This window comes from Bombina bombina, chromosome 1 (genome assembly GCF_027579735.1).
Source record: "Bombina bombina isolate aBomBom1 chromosome 1, aBomBom1.pri, whole genome shotgun sequence".
Classification (NCBI taxonomy): domain Eukaryota; kingdom Metazoa; phylum Chordata; class Amphibia; order Anura; family Bombinatoridae; genus Bombina; species Bombina bombina.
The window spans coordinates 139120859-139139431 of NC_069499.1; the positions used below are offsets into that span (position 1 = coordinate 139120859).

The window sequence follows — 18573 nt, forward strand, 5'->3', positions numbered from 1 at the left end:
AGGAATGAGAGAGACCGGGCCGGGTATCCCTTTTTCTCCATCCATTTTTCTCCATCCCCTATATTTAAAAAGATGTTTCTCATAGCGGACTCTATCAAGGAGTCTTGGCAAACAGTACCCAAGGTGGAAGGGGAAATTTCCACTAGGGCCAAGAGAACTACCATCCCCATAGAGGATAGTTGTGCCTTTTAAGGATCCTAGGGACAAAAAATTAGAGGGGTTACTCAAGAAGATGTATGTACACCAGGGTTTATAATGGCAACCTGCAGTGTGCATTGCTACTGTCCACTATTGCGGCGGCTTATTGGTTTAATATGTTGTCTGATGCTTTTAGGACAGACACTCCCCTTGATGAGATCCAGGATAGGATAAAAGCCTTTAAGTTGGCAAATTCCTTTATTACAGATGCTTCCCTACAGGTTATCAAAGTGGGAGCAAAGATTTCAGGTTTTGCTGTACTAGCCTGCAGAGCTTTATGGTTAAAACCTTGGTCTGCAGATGTGTCATTTAAGTCTAAACTTTTAGCGATTCCATACAAGGGAAAGACCTTGTTTGGACCGGGTTTGACGGAAATAATCTCTGATATTATGGGAGGAAAGGGTCATTTTCTCCCTCGGGATAAGAGAAACAAGCAAAAGAGACATCAGAGTAATTTTCGTTCCTTTAGAAATTTCAAGGTAAATATTTCCTCTTCCAAGCCTTCCTGGAGACCCATTCAGTCTTGGAACAAGGGAAAACAATCCAAAAAGCCTACTATGGAATCGAAATCTGCATGAAGGGGCTGCCCCCCGGTCTAGGACCGGATCTTGTAGGGGGGCAGACTTTCCTTCACTCATGCTTGGGTTCGAGATGTTAAGGATTCCAAACTAGAATTCAAGAATTTTCCTCCCAGGGGCAGGTTTCTGCTTTCAAGATTATCTTTAGACCAGACAAAAAGAGGCGTTCTTACACTGTGTACGGGACGTCTCCGACCTGGGAGTGATAGTTCCAGTTCCGATGCAGGAACGGGGTCTGGGGTTATAACAATCTGTTTGTGGTTCCCAAAAAGGAGGGAACCTTCAGACCAATTTTAGATCTCAAGAGTCTAAACAAATTCCTCGGAGTACCGTCCTTTAAGATGGAAACTATTCGTTCCATTCTTCCTTTGGTCCAGGAGGGTCAATTTATGACAACGGTGGATTTAAAGGACGCGTACCTGCATGTTCCCATCCACAGGGATCATAACAAGTTTCTAAGGTTTGCATTTCTAGACAAACACTTCAGTTCGTGGCTCTTCCTTTCGGCCTTGCCACAGCTCCCAGAATTTTCTCAAAGGTTCTGGGATCTCTGACGGTGCTCTGATTACAGGGCATTGCAGTGGCGCCTTATCTGGACGACATCCTGGTCCAGGCGCCATCCTTTCAACAAGCAAGATCCCACACGGAAATGTTATCTTTCCTGCGATCTCACGGATGGAAGGTAAATTTGGAAAAGAGCTCCTTAGTTCCAAATAAAAGGGTCACTTCCTTGGGAACCATAATAGAAAAATTGTCATTGATAAAGGAATCTGACAGGTGTCAGGAAATCAAGGATTTTCGATTCTTGCCTAGCTCTTCAGTCCTCTCCTCTGCCATCAGTGGCTCAGTGCATGGAGGTAATCGGGCTGATGGTAGCGGCAATGGACATCATCCCGTTCGCCCGTTTCCACCTCAGACCTCTGCAGTTAAACATGCTCAGTCAGTGTAACGGAGATTATGCGGACCTGTCTCTGCGAATACAGCTGGAGCAGGAGACTAGGTATTCTCTTCTTTGGCTGTTGTCTCAGGATCATCTCTCCTAGGGAACCTGCTGTCGCAGACCCTCTTGGGTGATTGTGACAATAGACGCCAGTCGTCTGGGGGTTCTCTAAAGCCTCAGGGAACTTGGACTCTGAGTCTTTTCTGGCCATAAACATTTTGGAGCTGAGAGCAATCTTCAATGCTCTTCTGGCCCCATTTAGCCTCTGCCCGGTTCATCAGGTTCCAGTTGGGCAACATAACTTCAGTGGCTTAAATCAACTATCACGGAGGAACGTGGAGTTCCTTAGCCATGACAGAGGTAGCCAAGATAATTCGGTGGGCGGAGACCCACGATTGATGTCTGTCGGCGATCCACATCCCAGGGGTGGACAACTGGGAGATTGACTTCCTGAGCAGGCAGACAGAGGTCAAGGGACCCTCAGGCGGTACTGAGACTCCCTGGGTCATTGCTCGAATCCGGCAGGAGAGGGTGCCGGTGATCCTCATTGCACCGGCATAGCCACGCAGGATTTGGTATGCAGATCTGGTGGACATGTCATCTCTGGAGACTTTGTTGAGGAAGGACCTTCTACTTCAAGGGCCCTTCCTTCATCCAAACTGGCTTCTCTGAAGCTGACTGCTCGGATATCGAATGCTTAATCTTATCCAAGCAAGGTTTTTTGGAGTCTGTTATTGAGACCATGATTCAGGCTCGCAAACCTGTGACTAAAGATTTACCACAAAATATGGCGGAAATATCTATCTTGGTGTGAATTCAAAGGCTACTCTTGGAGTAGTTAGGATTCCTAGAATTCTGCCTTTTCTCCAAGAGGGTTTGGGGACAAGATTATCAGCAAGTTCCCTAAGGGGTCAAATATCTTTCTGTCTATTTTGTTGCATAAACATCTGGCGGACGTACCAGACGTGCAATCCTTTTGTCAGGACTTGGTCAGGATCAGGCCTGTGTTCAAACCAGTTACTATTCCCTGGAGTCTTAATTTAGTTCTTAAGGTTCTTCAAGGGGCTCCGTTTGAGCCTATGCATTCCTTAGATATTAAGTTATCTTGTAAAGTTTTGTTTCTGGTTGCTTTTTCTTCTGCTCAGTGTCGGAGCTCTCGGCATTACGGTATGAGTCTCCTTACCTTATGTTCATTTGGATAAGGTTGTTTTATGTACTAAATTAGGGTTTCTTCCTAAAGTAATTTCTGACCGGAACATTAATCAGGAGATTGTTGTTCCTTCCTTGTGTCCTTATCCTTCTCAGAAGGAACGGCTTTTACACAACCTGGACCTGGTACGTGCACTAAAATTCTATTTACAGGTGACTAAAGATTTTCGTCAGTCTTCTGCTTTGTTTGTGGTTTTCTCTGGAAAATGTAAGGGACAGAAGATATGGCTTTTTTTTTTTTTTCTTTGTGGCTGAAGAGTATCATACGTTTTGCCTATGAAACTGCTGGACAGCAGCCTACAGAGAGAGTTATGGCTCATTCCACGAGGGCTGGTTCTTCCTCATGGGCATTCAAAAATGAAGCTTCTGTGAAACAGATTTGCAAGGCTGCAACTTGGTCCTCTCCACTTTATAAAAAAACTATAAATTTGACACTTTTGCCTCAGCTGGGGCCGCTTTTGGGTTTTGGGTTCTTCAAGCAGTGGTGCCTTCCGTTTAGGTTCCCTGTCTTGTCCCTCCTTTATCTGTGTACTCTAGCTTGGGTATTGAGTCCCAATAGTAATTAGATGATCCGTGGACTTATCGTGTCATTAGAAAGAAAACAAAATGTATGCTTACCTGAAAAATGTATTTCTTTCTTGACACGGTGAGTCCACGGCCCATCCTGTTCTTTAGACAGGGTGTTAGTATAAACTTCAGACACCTCTGCACCTTGTTGCTTCCTTTCTCTCCTTTACTTCGGTCGAATGACTGGGGTGGGACGGAAAGGGAGGTGATATTTAGCAGCTTTGCTGTGGTGCTCTTTGCCGCCTCCTGCTGGGCAGGAGTGATGTTTCCCAATAGTAATTAGATGATCCTTGGACTCATCGTGTCAAAGAAATAAATTTATCAGGTAAGCATAAATTTGTTTAATTTTTTCATATTTTTTTTTTTTCCCCCAATTTATAATCACATTTCACTTATCAGGTACAATGCTCTAACTTACTATGAAAAACTCCCAGAACTAAAGAAGGCTATGGATCAGATAAAAGGAGGCTATTTTTCACCAGCAAAGCCAGATCTATTTAAAGATGTAGTGGACATGCTTTTCTACCACGATAGGTGAGTGTTTTGCATGCTATGTTTTTGGGTTAAAAAATATAATTAACTTATTACCAGCAAACTGATTCCAGAATTTTACTTGTCTAACTATTAGGCGATATGTGCCATACAAAGAGGGTAACAGCCAGTGGGCACCCCTGCATTTTTCCATTTGTAACATTTGAAATTTAGGTCTTCAATCATTTTGGGTTCTTTCTTCTGCTACTGCTGTCAAAGTAATTTATCATTTTATTTATTTTTTTATTTTTTTTTTTCCCCCCTCCATTTAAAGGTTTAAAGTCTTTGCAGATTATGAAGCATATGTCAAGTGTCAGGACAGAGTCAATGAATTGTACAAGGTACGTTGCAATTAATGAATCAATAACTAAGTCGTGAGTATTTGGTAAGCAAATGCTCTACAATTTCTCGAGTTTGGTGCTTTGCTGCTCTAAACATTTAGTGTCCTCTGATGCAATGAAATAACTCCTGGGTTAGGGGCAGTCCATTTTGTTTTCTAGAAGTGAAAAAGTAAATTTTTACTGGACCAAGCACACAGAATACTATTTTTTATTTTTTTATTTTAGGATTCTAAGGAATGGACAAAAGTTGTGATCAAGAACATAGCAGCCTCTGGGAAGTTTTCCAGTGACAGAACCATTAAGGAGTATGCCAAGGATATATGGGGTGTGGAACCATCTGACTTGAAGATTCCTCCACCAAATGAACCAAGAGAAGCAATTGATGAAGCTGTTAAAGGAGCAAAACCTAAAACTTCTGATGAAGCTGTTAAAGGAGCAAAACCTAAAACTTCTGTTCAGAGAGCCTAGATTAAACTGCACTTATTAGACTGTTCATCTACAATAGCTGAAAGCTGTAAAATGTGAAATCTAACCAAAAGAAAAGACTCTAGTACAATCGATGTATCTTGCTTTGCAAAATAAGTTTTATACTGTGGTGAAACACATTTTATATATCTTTGAATAACTGCTTAATATTTTCAGAATGTTTTTATATTAAGAGTTCCTGTCGGTAAACTGTAATGTAGCTTTATTTGCACTAAGAAAGAAAATAAATAAAAATAGGGAAATTTCCTTTTTTGCTTTCTCCTTAATGATTGGATGTGAAGATACAATACTAAAACGGGTTCTGCTGTCCTAGTTTATTTAGAACACTTTAATTTGGGAAAGTAATAAAAAAATTTTTAAAAAAATTGGGTTTGTGATGAAAATAACAGTAAACTTCTCCAACGTGCTACAGCTAAGCATTATGGGTGTAATATTCAAATTTGGTTGTGTAGCAGTTTCAAATTTCCTTTATTCCTAAGCATCTAACTATTTACATATACACTTTTATATTTTAAATGTACACACTATATAAAGGTTAGATGTACAGTGTCAAGACACAGCTTTTTTTTTTTATATATATACTTGAGTTGCCAGCACATTTCAAAACTGTGTGCAAATACTGTAGATTCCCTGGCACTTTACTTAATTGTCTCTAAGGCAAGCTTGTGTATAGGCCCTCGATTCTCTCCTGGCCTCTGAATATAAAGTAACACTGCAAGTGCCTCACTGCACAGTGTAATTCAAACTAATGTGGGGTAATGAACACTATTAAACAATAACAAAAGAAAAGTAGCTATTACACCTACTACAAAAGTAAGGGAAACTATAAAAATTTAATTCTATTATAACTTGCAACAGATTACTGTGTAGCAGAAAATCCCCTTGACACAAGTATGTCATATTTGAAAGACAGGAAAATAAAATGCGAGCACTAATGTGGTCTGACGTCGCTGTTTAAGGTAAAGAAACAGCGTGTGTATGGTTTCTCCATCCACGTATGTTGGTCTGTGGGAAACCCTCCCTTTTGAGAGGTCCAAAAAGTGTGCCTTACACTATTAAAGTTGGTAACAGATGGCCTCAAATTATTAACTTGTCTTAAAACAGGTATTAAAGAATATACCACTCATTATTTGAGACACTGCTCAGGCGTGGTTTATACCGGTATAAAAGCAAAGCAAAATGAGAACATGATTAGCCCTGTAGAAGCCCCAGATGGAGATGTCCCTTGGAGTGGAAACGCATGTAGGCTGTATCTTGCTACACTACCTTGTTTGGTTTTTAAACCCATGGAGCCTCGTTAGTTTGCCCTGTTGTGCTGATAGCTGAATCATCCAACAAAGGATGTTTCACTGACTTAAGCGCATAATGGTTTGACTGCGATATGATTGACTTTACAGAGGAGTGCCTCTCCCACCAGTGAACATTGGGCAGAATTGCTGTGGCAGTGAGTTGTTGGTGCTATGACCACTTAACATTAAACAGAGTTTCCAGGTTGGAAGCTTTGGTTTAACTTTAAACATTTGAATTTAGAGCATGCATTACTATCTGAGATTTGCTCTCAATGGTGCCTGTATGGTTAAAGCTACAGCATGCATTAACCCCTTCAGTACCAGAAATTAAGAGAAATTGCTCAAAGTACTTATATTTTTTTTTTTTTAAAGCTGTCACTCCATTTAAACAATAGACTCTTTTGGGGTTTTTTTTTTTTTTTTTGGGGGGGGGGGGGGGGGGTGTTCACCCAATAAACTATCTAAAGTAGACCATCCAAGGCATTGATCTAGGCCCATTTTGGTATATTTCATGCCACCATTTCACTGCCAAATGCAATAATATGCAGTCATAACACAAATGGCTGTAAAGGCTTCTCTGGGATCCCCTTTGTTCAGAAATGGATTTGCTTTTTGGTAATTGGACCACTAACTGCAGCTGTGCAACACACTTCTGAAATTCCCAGCAGTGAAGGGTAATAAAACTATAATATAAGGATTACCCTGACACCTCCCTGATCCTTCTCAAACAGCTTACTCTAACACCCCCTCACCACCATTTTAGGTACTGGCAGGTACCAAATTTGTATTTGTCATTTATGGGGGGCTTCTGTAGTGTAAGGGGTCCCCCACCTCCCTGTAATTGTATAGGGATCCCCCTTTTTCTAAAAAGATAACTAGTGCAGGGTCCCCCACCTTAGTAAGAGTTAAACATAAATCAGGGATTGCCTGGTATTTCAGGACTGCACTGTTTAGTCAAGATCAGACTACTATATACTACAGGAAAGTTCTCTGTGAAAGACACGTGTTGAGCAAAAAGAGGCTGCTTCTTGGGTGGTAACTAGCCATAGAACAAGCTATTATTTGTTCCCAGGTTGAGCACTTCAATTTTTTTTTTTTTTAATAAATCAGCCACCACCTTACAATCAGTGTCTTCTAGCAACATTAAGCCAAATGTTCAAAGGATTGCTAGGTCTGTTGAGAAATGTTAATTTCTGTCGCCAGGGGAAATTTTCTAAAAAAAAGTGGGCTTCCTTTCATTGAACAGACAATTGGTGATGTGGCTTCCACAAGACACTAGGACTCACTGCGAGTGAACATTCCAAGAACATCGCTAATGAATGCAAAACTCCGCAGTGTGGAAGGAACATTTTCAAAACCTGTTTGAACTATTAAAAAAGAAGCCATTTTCACATTTACAAAACGCACAAATCTATATGCAAACTAGCTATATATTTCTTAAAATTGCATATCTCGCCAATGAAAGCGTGGTGAGACAGTGATTGGTGGCTAAATTTACCTAAGCGTTACCCAGGTGCTGAACCCAAAATGGGCCAGCTCCTAAACTTACTGCTTTACAAATAAAGATAGCAAGAGAAGGAAGAAAAAGTTGAAAGTAGTAAATTAGAAAGTTGCTTAAAATTGCATGTTCTATAAGAATCATGAAAGAAAAAAAAATTGGGTTCAGTGTCCCTTTAAAGAACCACTTAACACGGTAGAATAGCATACTCAAATGCACGAAATATAATGCAAAAATATTTGCATTTCAAATGAGCAGTGGATTTTTTTTCATGACGAATGTCAGTTACATTGTCCTTCCCAATGCATCATGTGACAGCCAATCACAAAATGCATATACTATATTCTGTGAATATTGCACATGCTCAGAAGGTGCTGGTCCCTCCTAAAGTGTGCACATTTAGATAATGGATGTGTATCGGAAAGATTAAATTGTTTGCATCATGATGATGTAGGTATTGGATGTATGACATCACATAAACCTCACCATGATCTTGGATTCTTGCAAAACTTATCAACCATTACAAGTTCTATTCTAGTTATGTTTTAAAAGCTTTTTATTGTTGGCATGTGTTCACTATAAAATTAAATCAGCAGTGAGTAGAATGAGAAACCCGTTTAATATTTCTTCATTAACAATGTAACTTTTGTCACCTAATTCTGTATTCCATTTAATAAGGTTCTGCAATATTGTAATTTATATTATAACATTGTTAATAAAGCTGGATAAAAAAAATGAATGAGAACAGAGTTGAAAAGTCAAACTTTAATGTAATGATCACTATGCAGAACAGATATGACTCATTAAATACAGGGTGTGAGTTTAGAGTGCATTCAGAAAAGTCCTGTGGAAAGAGAAAAGAAAAAAAAAAAAAAGCTTTCAGAGAACAGATCATACAGTACTTTTTGTATAAACAAGCTTACAACTATACCCTGACATAGAAACAACACCTATGGCTTTATATATGTTTATTTTATCATAACCATGCTCTATAGTCTTTATAGGGTCCAAACAATATATACTCAACCATTTTCTTTCTTACTTCTCATCTAGACAATCAGAAATGTATTAATACTTTCTTATCACACACTTCATTTGTATATAAGACCAGGCAGACCATATGCTAGCATGTATCGTGCAGGTCAATGATGTTTATAACATTATCCTTAAATGGACACTCATATTCTCAGTATTGTCTCATACTCTGTTAAACAGTTTTGAGGACATTGTCTTTTTTCATGTATACATCAGCAATTAAAGGGACAGTAAATACAATTTTTTTCTTGCATTATTCAGATAGAGAATGCAATTTTAAGCAACTTTCTAATTTACTCTTATCAATTTTTCTATGTTTTCTTGCTATCTTTATTTAAAAAGCAGGAATGTAAAACTTAGGAGCCAGACCATTTTTGGTTTAGAACCTGGGTTGTGCTTGCTTATTGGTTGGCTAAATGTAGTCACCAATAAGCAAATGCTATCCAGGGTGCTGAACCTATAATGGGCCGGCTCCTAAGCTTTACATTCCTGCTTTTTAAATAAAAATAGCAAGAGAAAGAAGAAAAATTAACACGCGTAAATTAGAAAAGTTGTTTAAAATCGCATGATCTACACGAATCATGAAAAAAAAATTGGGTTTAGTATACCTTTAAGCACTACAAATGATATGCCTACACAATCATTTAAAACTGTATTTTTGTTAACACAATTTACATTGTTTTGCAGTCCTGAGACATACCCCTTGAACAGGCTTAGCTAATGTTTATTTTATCTCATTTCCATTGCATTTAGGGACAGATGGCATTTTGCAGAGTCAAGGTTCTGAAGTCTACAGGATACATTACAGCTTTGCTGAGGGCAGTGAAAAACTCAAAATATTCAGAAGTAAACTACAAGCAGTTTTTACTATGCACAATTACATTTTTATGTTGAATTACATTTTCAGTTTAATGTTTAAAGCATAGTATGCATTATTATTATATATATATATATATATATATATATATATATATATATATACACACACATATACACAAACACACACACATATAGAGGAGAACTTTCCTGAAGTATACTAATCCCACCTAACAAGGTCAGTCCAGATCTGTAATACCAGGTAATCCTCCTCTGAACAAGAAACATGACTACCCCAAAAACATAATTTATGCTTACCTGATAAATTTATTTCTCTTGTTGTGTATCCAGTCCACGGATCATCCATTACTTGTGGGATATTCTCATTCCCAACAGGAAGTTGCAAGAGGACACCCACAGCAGAGCTGTCTATATAGCTCCTCCCCTAACTGCCATATCCAGTCATTCGACCAAAAACAAACAGAGAAAAGAGAAACCATAGGGTGCAGTGGTGACTGTAGTTTAAAAATTAAAAAATACCTGCCTTAAAATGACAGGGCGGGCCGTGGACTGGATACACCACAAGAGAAATAAATTTATCAGGTAAGCATAAATTATGTTTTCTCTTGTAAGGTGTATCCAGTCCACAAATCATCCATTACTTGTGGGATACCAATACCAAAGCTAAAGTACACGGATGAAGGGAGGGACAAGGCAGGTACTTAAACGGAAGGTACCACTGCCTGTAAAACCTTTCTCCCAAAAATAGCCTCCGAAGAAGCAAAAGTATCAAATTTGTAGAATTTTGAAAAAGTATGAAGCGAAGACCAAGTCGCCGCCTTGCAAATCTGTTCAACAGAAGCCTCATTTTTAAAGGCCCATGTGGAAGCCACAGCTCTAGTAGAATGAGCTGTAATCCTTTCTGGAGGCTGCTAGCCAGCAGTCTCATAGGCTAAGCGGATTATGCTTCTTAGCCAAAAAGAAAGAGAGGTTGCCGAAGCCTTTTGACCTCTCCTCTATCCAGAGTAGACAACAAACAAAGCAGATGTTTGACGAAAATCTTTAGTAGCTTGTAAGTAAAACTTTAAAGCACGAACCACGTCCAGATTGTGTAATAGACGTTCCTTCTTTGAAGAAGGATTAGGACACAAAGACGGAACAACAATCTCTTGATTGATATTCTTATCAGATACCACCTTAGGTAAAAACCCAGGTTTGGTACGCAGAACTACCTTGTCTGCATGGAAGATCAGGTAAGGAGAATCACATTGTAAGGCAGATAACTCGGAAACTCTACGAGCCAAGGAAATAGCTACCAAAAAAAGAACTTTCCAAGATAAAAGTTTGATATCTATGGAATGAAGAGGTGCAAACGGAACCCCCTGAAGAACTTTAAGAACCAAATTTAAGCTCCAAGGTGGAGCAACAGGTTTAAACACAGGCTTGATTCTAACTAAAGCCTGACAAAATGCCTGAACGTCTGGGACATCCGCCAGACGCTTGTGCAAAAGGATAGCGCAGAAATCTGTCCCTTTAAGGAACTAGCTGACAATCCTTTCTCCAATCCTTCTTGGAGAAAAGATAATATCCTGGGAATCCTGACCTTACTCCATGAGTAGCCCTTGGATTCACACCAATAAAGATATTTACACCATATCTTATGATAGATTTTCCTGGTGACAGGCTTTCGTGCCTGAATTAAGGTATCAATGACTGACTCGGAGAAACCACGCTTTGATAAAATCAAACGTTCAATCTCCAGGCAGTCAGCCTCAGAGAAATTAGATTTGGATGGTTGAAAGGACCTTGAAGTAGAAGGTCCTGTCTCAGCGGCAGAGTCCATGGTGGAAAAGATGACATGTCCACTAGATCTGCCTACAAAGTCCTGTGTGGCCATGCAGGCGCTATCAAGATCACCGATGCTCTCTCCTGCTTGATCTTGGCAATCAGACGAGGGAGCAGAGGAAACGGTGGAAACACATAAGCCAGGTTGAAGGACCAAGGCGCTGCTAGAGCATCTATCAGCATTGCCTTGGGGTCCCTGGACCTGGATCCGTAACAAGGAAGCTTGGCGTTCTGGCGAGACGCCATGAGATCCAGTTCTGGTTTGCCCCAACAATGAACCAATTGTGCAAACACCTCCGGATGGAGTTCCCACTCCCCCGGATGAAAAGTCTGTCGACTTAGAAAATCCGCCTCCCAGTTCTCTACACCTGGGATATGGATAGCTGATAGGTGGCAAGAGTGAATCTCTGCCCAGCGAATTATCTTTGAGACTTCTAACATCGCTAGGGAACTCCTTGTTCCCCCTTGATGGTTGATGTAAGCCACAGTCGTGATGTTGTCTGACTGAAATCTGATGAACCTCATTGTCGCTAGCTGAGGCCAAGCCTGAAGAGCATTGAATATCGCTCTTAGTTCCAGAATGTTTATTGGAAGGAGTGACTCCTACTGAGTCCATGATCCCTGAGCCTTCAGGGAGTTCCAGACTGCACCCCAACCTAGAAGGCTGGCATCTGTCGTTACAATTGTCCAATCTGGCCTGCGAAAGGTCATACCTTTGGACAGATGGACCCGAGATAGCCACCAGAGAAGAGAATCCCTGGTCTCTTGATCCAGATTTAGTAGAGGGGACAAATCTGTGTAATCCCCATTCCACTGACTGAGCATGCAGAGTTGCAGCGGTCTGAGATGTAGGCGTGCAAACGGCACTATGTCCATTGCCGCTACCATTAAGCCGATTACTTCCATGCACTGAGCCACCGAAGGGCGAGGAATGGAATAAAGAACACGGCAGGAATTTAGAAGTTTTGATAACCTGGACTCCGTCAGGTAAATTTTCATTTCTACAGAATCTATCAGAGTCCCTAGGAAGGAAACTCTTGTGAGGGGGGATAGAGAACTCTTTTCCTCGTTCACCTTCCACCCATGCGACCTCAGAAATGCCAACACTATGTCCGTATGAGACTTGGCAATTTGGAAGTTTGACGCCTGAATCAGGATGTCGTCTAAATAAGGGGCCACTGCTATGCCCCGCGGCCTTAGGACCGCCAGAAGCGACCCCAGAACCTTCGTAAAAATTCTTGGGGCTGTAGCTAACCCAAAGGGAAGAGCTACAAACTGGTAATGCCTGTCTAGGAAGGCAAACCTGAGAAACCGATGATAATCTTTGTGTATCGGAATGTGAAGATAAGCATCCTTTAAATCCACTGTAGTCATGTATTGACCCTCCTGGATCATAGGTAGGATGGTACGAATAGTCTCCATCTTGAATGATGGAACTCTGAGGAATTTGTTTAAGATCTTTAGATCCAAAATTGGTCTGAAGGTTCCCTCTTTTTTGGGAACTACAAACAGATTTGAGTAAAATCCCTGTCCCTGTTCCTCCTTTGGAACTGGATGGATCACTCCCATAACTAGGAGGTCTTGTACACAGTGTAAGAATGCCTCTCTCTTTATCTGGTTTGCAGATAATTGTGAAAGGTGAAATCTCCCTTTTGGGGGGGGAAGCCTTGAAGTCCAGAAGATATCCCTGGACATCTCTTGCCCACGCCTGGGCGAAGAGCGAAAGTCTGCCCCCTACTAGATCCGTTACCGGATAGGGGGCCGTTCCTTCATGCTGTCTTAGAGGCAGCAGCAGGCTTTTTGGCCTGCTTACCCTTGTTCCAGGTGTGGTTTGGTCTCCAGACCGTCTTGGACTGAGCAAAAGTTCCCTCTTGTTTTGCATTAGAGGAAGTTGATGCCGCACTTGCCTTGAAGTTTCGAAAGGCACGAAAATTAGACTGTTTGGCCCTTGATTTGGACCTATCCTGAGGAAGGGCATGACCTTTTCCTCCAGTGATATCAGCAATAATCTCCTTCAAACCAGGCCCGAATAGGGTCTGCCCCTTGAAGGGAATGTTAAGCAGCTTAGACTTTGAAGTAACGTCAGCTGACCATGATTTAAGCCATATCGCTCTACGCGCCTGTATAGCAAAACCAGAATTCTTAGCCGTTAGTTTAGTCAAATGAACAATGGCATCAGAAACATAAGAATTTGCTAGCTTAAGTGATCTAAGCTTGTCAAGTATGTCTTCCAATGGAGTCAATACCTGTACAGTCTCTTCCAGAGACTCAAAGCAGAACGCCGCCGCAGCAGTGACAGGAGCAATGCAGGCAAGGGGCTGTAGGATAAAACCTTGTTGAATAAACATTTTCTTAAGGTAACCCTCTAACTTTTTATCCATTGGATCTAAGAAAGCACAACTGTCCTCGACAGGGATAGTAGTACGTTTTGCTAGAGTAGAAACTGCTCCCTCCACCTTAGGAACTGTCTGCCATAAGTCCCGTGTGGTGGCGTCTATTGGAAACATTTTTCTAAAAATAGGAGGGGGAGAGAACGGCACACCTGGTCTATCCCATTCCTTAGTAATAATTTCTGTAAACCTTTTAGGTATTGGAAAAACATCAGTGCACACCGGCACTGCATAGTATTTATCCAGTCTACACAATTTCTCTGGCACTGCAATTGTATCACAGTCATTCAGAGCAGCTAAAACCTCCCTGAGTAACACGCGGAGGTGTTCAAGCTTAAATTTAAATGTAGAGATATCAGAATCAGGTTGCATCATCTTCCCTGAGTCAGAAACATCACCCACAGAAAGAAGCTCTCCTTCTTCAGCTTCTGCATATTGTGAGGCAGTATCAGACATAGCTATTAAAGCGTCAGTATGCTCTGCATTTCGTCTAACTCCAGAGCTATCTCGCTTTCCTTTAAATTCAGGTAGTCTGGCTAATACCGCTGACAGTGTATTATCCATGACTGCCGCCATGTCTTGTAAAGTAAACGCTATGGGCGCCCTAGATGTACTTGGCGCCATTTGAGCGTGAGTCCCTTGAGTGGGAGTCAAAGGGTCTGACACGTGGGGCGAGTTAGTCGGGATAACTTCCCCCTCATCAGATTCCTCTGGTAATAAATTTTTTAAAGACAGAATATGATCTTTATTGCTTAAAGTGAAATCAGTACATTTGGTACACATTCTAAGAGGGAGTTCCACAATGGCTTTTAAACATAATGAACAAGGAGTTTCCTCTATGTCAGACATGTTTGTACAGACTAGCAATGAGACTAGCAAGCTTGGAAAACACTTTAAATCAAGTTAACAAGCAAATATAAGAAACGGTACTGTGCCTTTAAGAGAAACAAATTTTGTCAGAATTTGAAAAACAGTGAAAAAAGGCAGTAAATCAAACGAAATTTTTACAGTGTGTATAATAAGCTCACAGCATTGTACCCACTTGCAAATGGATGATTAACCCCTTAGTTCAAAAAACGGATCAAAAAAACGATATAGACGTTTTTTAACAGTCACACCAAACTGCCACAGCCTTGCTGTGGGCCTACCTTCCCCAACAAACTATTTTGGAAAGCCTAAGAGCCCTTTAGAGATGTCCTATAGCATTCAGGGGACTCCTGGAGGAAGCTGGATGTCTCAGTCTGTAAAAGTTACTGCGCAAAAAAGCGCTAAATTAGGCCCCTCCCACTCATAGTAACACAGTGGAAAGCCTCAGGAAACTGTTTGTTTCTAGGCAAATTTAAGCCAGCCATGTGGAAAAAACTAGGCCCCAATAAAGTTTTATCACCAAAGTATATATAAAAACGTTTAAACATGCCAGCAAACGTTTTATATTGTAAATATAAAAGAGTATTACCTCAGAAAGTAAGCATGATACCAGTCGCTATTAAATCACTGTATTCAGGCTTACCTTACATAAATTTGGCATCAGCAGCATTTTCTAGCATTCACATTTTCTAGAAAAATCTTAACTGCACATAGCAGGATAACCTGCACACCATTCCCCCGCTGAAGTTATCTCTTTCTTCAGTCATGTGTGAGAACAGCAATGGATCTTAGTTACAACCTGCTAAGATCATAGAAATCACAGGCAGATTCTTCTATTTTTCTGCCTGGAACAAAATAGTTCAACTCCGGTACCATTTAAAAATAATAAACTTTTGATTGAAGTAAAATAACAGCTACATTTCACCACTTCTCTCTTACTACCTCCATGTTTGTTGAGAGTTGCAAGATAATGACTGGGTATAGCAGTTAGGGGAGGAGCTATATAGACAGCTCTGCTGTGGGTGTCCTCTTGCAACTTCCTGTTGGGAATGAGAATATCCCACAAGTAATGGATGATCCGTGGACTGGATACACCTTACAAGAGAAAGATCATTTTGACCATCTTTAAGCCTCGTCAGAGTGGTACAGTTACGTTCCTCTAAGCACATTGGGTAAGGTCTTCTCTGTGAAAAACATAATTTATGCTTACCTGATAAATTCCTTTCTTCTGTAGTGTGATCAGTCCACGGGTCATCATTACTTCTGGGATATTACTCCTCCCCAACAGGAAGTGCAAGAGGATTCACCCAGCAGAGCTGCATATAGCTCCTCCCCTCTACGTCACTCCCAGTCATTCGACCAAGGACCAACGAGAAAGGAAAAGCCAAGGGTGAAGTGGTGACTGGAGTATAAATTAAAAAATATTTACCTGCCTTAAAAACAGGGCGGGCCGTGGACTGATCACACTACAGAAGAAAGGAATTTATCAGGTAAGCATAAATTATGTTTTCTTCTGTTAAGTGTGATCAGTCCACGGGTCATCATTACTTCTGGGATACCAATACCAAAGCAAAAGTACACGGATGACGGGAGGGATAGGCAGGCTCTATATACAGAAGGAACCACTGCCTGAAGAACCTTTCTCCCAAAAATAGCCTCCGATGAAGCAAAAGTGTCAAATTTGTAAAATTTGGAAAAAGTATGAAGCGAAGACCAAGTTGCAGCCTTGCAAATCTGTTCAACAGAGGCCTCATTCTTGAAGGCCCAAGTGGAAGCCACAGCTCTAGTAGAATGAGCTGTAATTCTTTCAGGAGGCTGCTGTCCAGCAGTCTCATAAGCTAAACGAATTATGCTACGAAGCCAAAAAGAAAGAGAGGTAGCGGAAGCTTTTTGACCTCTCCTCTGCCCAGAGTAAATGACAAACAGAGAAGACGTTTGTCGAAATTCCTTAGTTGCCTGTAAGTAAAATTTTAGAGCACGGACTACATCCAGGTTGTGCAGTAGACGTTCCTTCTTTGAAGAAGGATTTGGGCATAAAGAAGGAACAACAATCTCTTGATTGATATTCCTGTTAGTAACTACCTTAGGTAAGAACCCAGGTTTAGTACGCAGGACTACCTTATCCGAATGAAAAATCAAATAAGGAGAATCACAATGTAAGGCTGATAATTCAGAGACTCTTCGAGCCGAGGAAATAGCCATTAAAAATAGAACTTTCCAAGATAACAACTTTATATCAATGGAATGAAGGGGTTCAAACGGAACGCCCTGTAAAACATTAAGAACAAGGTTTAAACTCCATGGTGGAGCAACAGTTTTAAACACAGGCTTAATCCTGGCCAAAGCCTGACAAAAAGCCTGGACGTCAGGAACTTCTGACAGACGTTTGTGTAACAGAATGGACAGAGCTGAGATCTGTCCCTTTAATGAACTAGCAGATAAACCCTTTTCTAAACCTTCTTGTAGAAAAGACAATATCCTAGGAATCCTAACCTTAGTCCAAGAGTAACCTTTGGATTCACACCAATATAGGTATTTACGCCATATCTTATGGTAAATCTTTCTGGTAACAGGTTTCCTAGCCTGTATTAAGGTATCAATAACTGACTCAGAAAACCCACGTCTTGATAAAATCAAGCGTTCAATTTCCAAGCAGTCAGCTTCAGAGAAGTTAGATTTTGATGTTTGAAGGGACCCTGTATCAGAAGGTCCTGTTTCAGAGGTAGAGACCAAGGTGGACAGGATGACAAGTCCACCAGGTCTGCATACCAAGTCCTGCGTGGCCACGCAGGTGCTATTAGAATCACTGATGCTCTCTCTTGTTTGATTCTGGCAATCAATCGAGGAAGTAACGGGAAGGGTGGAAACACGTAAGCCATCCTGAAGTCCCAAGGTGCTGTCAGAGCATCTATCAGGACTGCTCCTGGATCCCTGGATCTGGACCCGTAACGAGGAAGCTTGGCGTTCTGTCGAGACGCCATGAGATCTATCTCTGGTTTGCCCCAACGTCGAAGTATTTGGGCAAAGACCTCCGGATGAAGTTCCCACTCCCCCGGATGAAAAGTCTGACGACTTAAGAAATCCGCCTCCCAGTTCTCCACTCCCGGGATGTGGATTGCTGACAGGTGGCAAGAGTGAGACTCTGCCCAGCGAATTATCTTTGATACTTCCATCATAGCTAGGGAGCTTCTTGTCCCTCCCTGATGGTTGATGTAAGCTACAGTCGTGATGTTGTCCGACTGAAACCTGATGAACCCCCGAGTTGTCAACTGGGGCCAAGCCAGGAGGGCATTGAGAACTGCTCTCAATTCCAGAATGTTTATTGGCAGGAGACTCTCCTCCTGACTCCATTGTCCCTGAGCCTTCAGAGAATTCCAGACGGCACCCCAACCTAGAAGGCTGGCGTCTGTTGTTACAATTGTCCAGTCTGGTCTGCTGAATGGCATCCCCCTGGACAGATGTGGCCGAGAAAGCCACCATAGAAGAGAATTTCTGGTCTCTTGATCCAGATTCAGAGAAGGGGATAAGTCTGAGTAATCCCCATTCCACTGACTTAGCATGCACAGTTGCAGTGGTCTGAGGTGTAAGCGTGCAAAGGGTACTATGTCCATTGCCGCTACCATTAAGCCGATTACCTCCATGCATTGAGCCACTGACGGGTGTTGAATGGAATGAAGGGTGCGGCAAGCACTTTGAAGTCTTGTTAGCCTGTCCTCTGTCAGGTAAATCTTCATTTCTACAGAATCTATAAGAGTCCCCAGGAAGGGAACTCTTGTGAGTGGAACGAGTGAACTTTTCTTTTCGTTCACCTTCCATCCATGTGACCTTAGAAATGCCAGCACTAACTAATGTCGTCTAGGTATGGAGCTACCGAGATTCCCCGCGGTCTTAGTATCGCCAGAAGAGCACCCAGAACCTTTGTGAAGATTCTTGGAGCTGTAGCCAATCCGAATGGAAGAGCCACAAACTGGTAATGCCTGTCT

General features: G+C 41.4%; 2 protein-coding genes across 2 annotated transcripts in view; one reads left to right on the plus strand and one right to left on the minus strand.

The window, feature by feature from the left end:
• PYGL (glycogen phosphorylase L) overlaps positions 1–5096 on the plus strand; it is a 36419-nt gene extending 31323 nt beyond the window's left edge. The window contains exons 18-20 of the mRNA XM_053697638.1: positions 3892–4026; positions 4298–4364; positions 4590–5096. Coding sequence (XP_053553613.1) covers positions 3892–4026; positions 4298–4364; positions 4590–4832 — 445 coding nt within the window. The 3' untranslated portion in view covers positions 4833–5096. The remainder of the gene's footprint in view (positions 1–3891; positions 4027–4297; positions 4365–4589) is intronic.
• A 3291-nt stretch (positions 5097–8387) lies between these two features.
• Positions 8388–18573, minus strand: part of ABHD12B (abhydrolase domain containing 12B) — a 142448-nt gene continuing 132262 nt past the window's right edge. Inside the window, exon 14 of the mRNA XM_053697639.1 lies at positions 8388–8481. Within this exon, the coding sequence (XP_053553614.1) occupies positions 8460–8481 (22 nt within the window). The 3' untranslated portion in view covers positions 8388–8459. The remainder of the gene's footprint in view (positions 8482–18573) is intronic.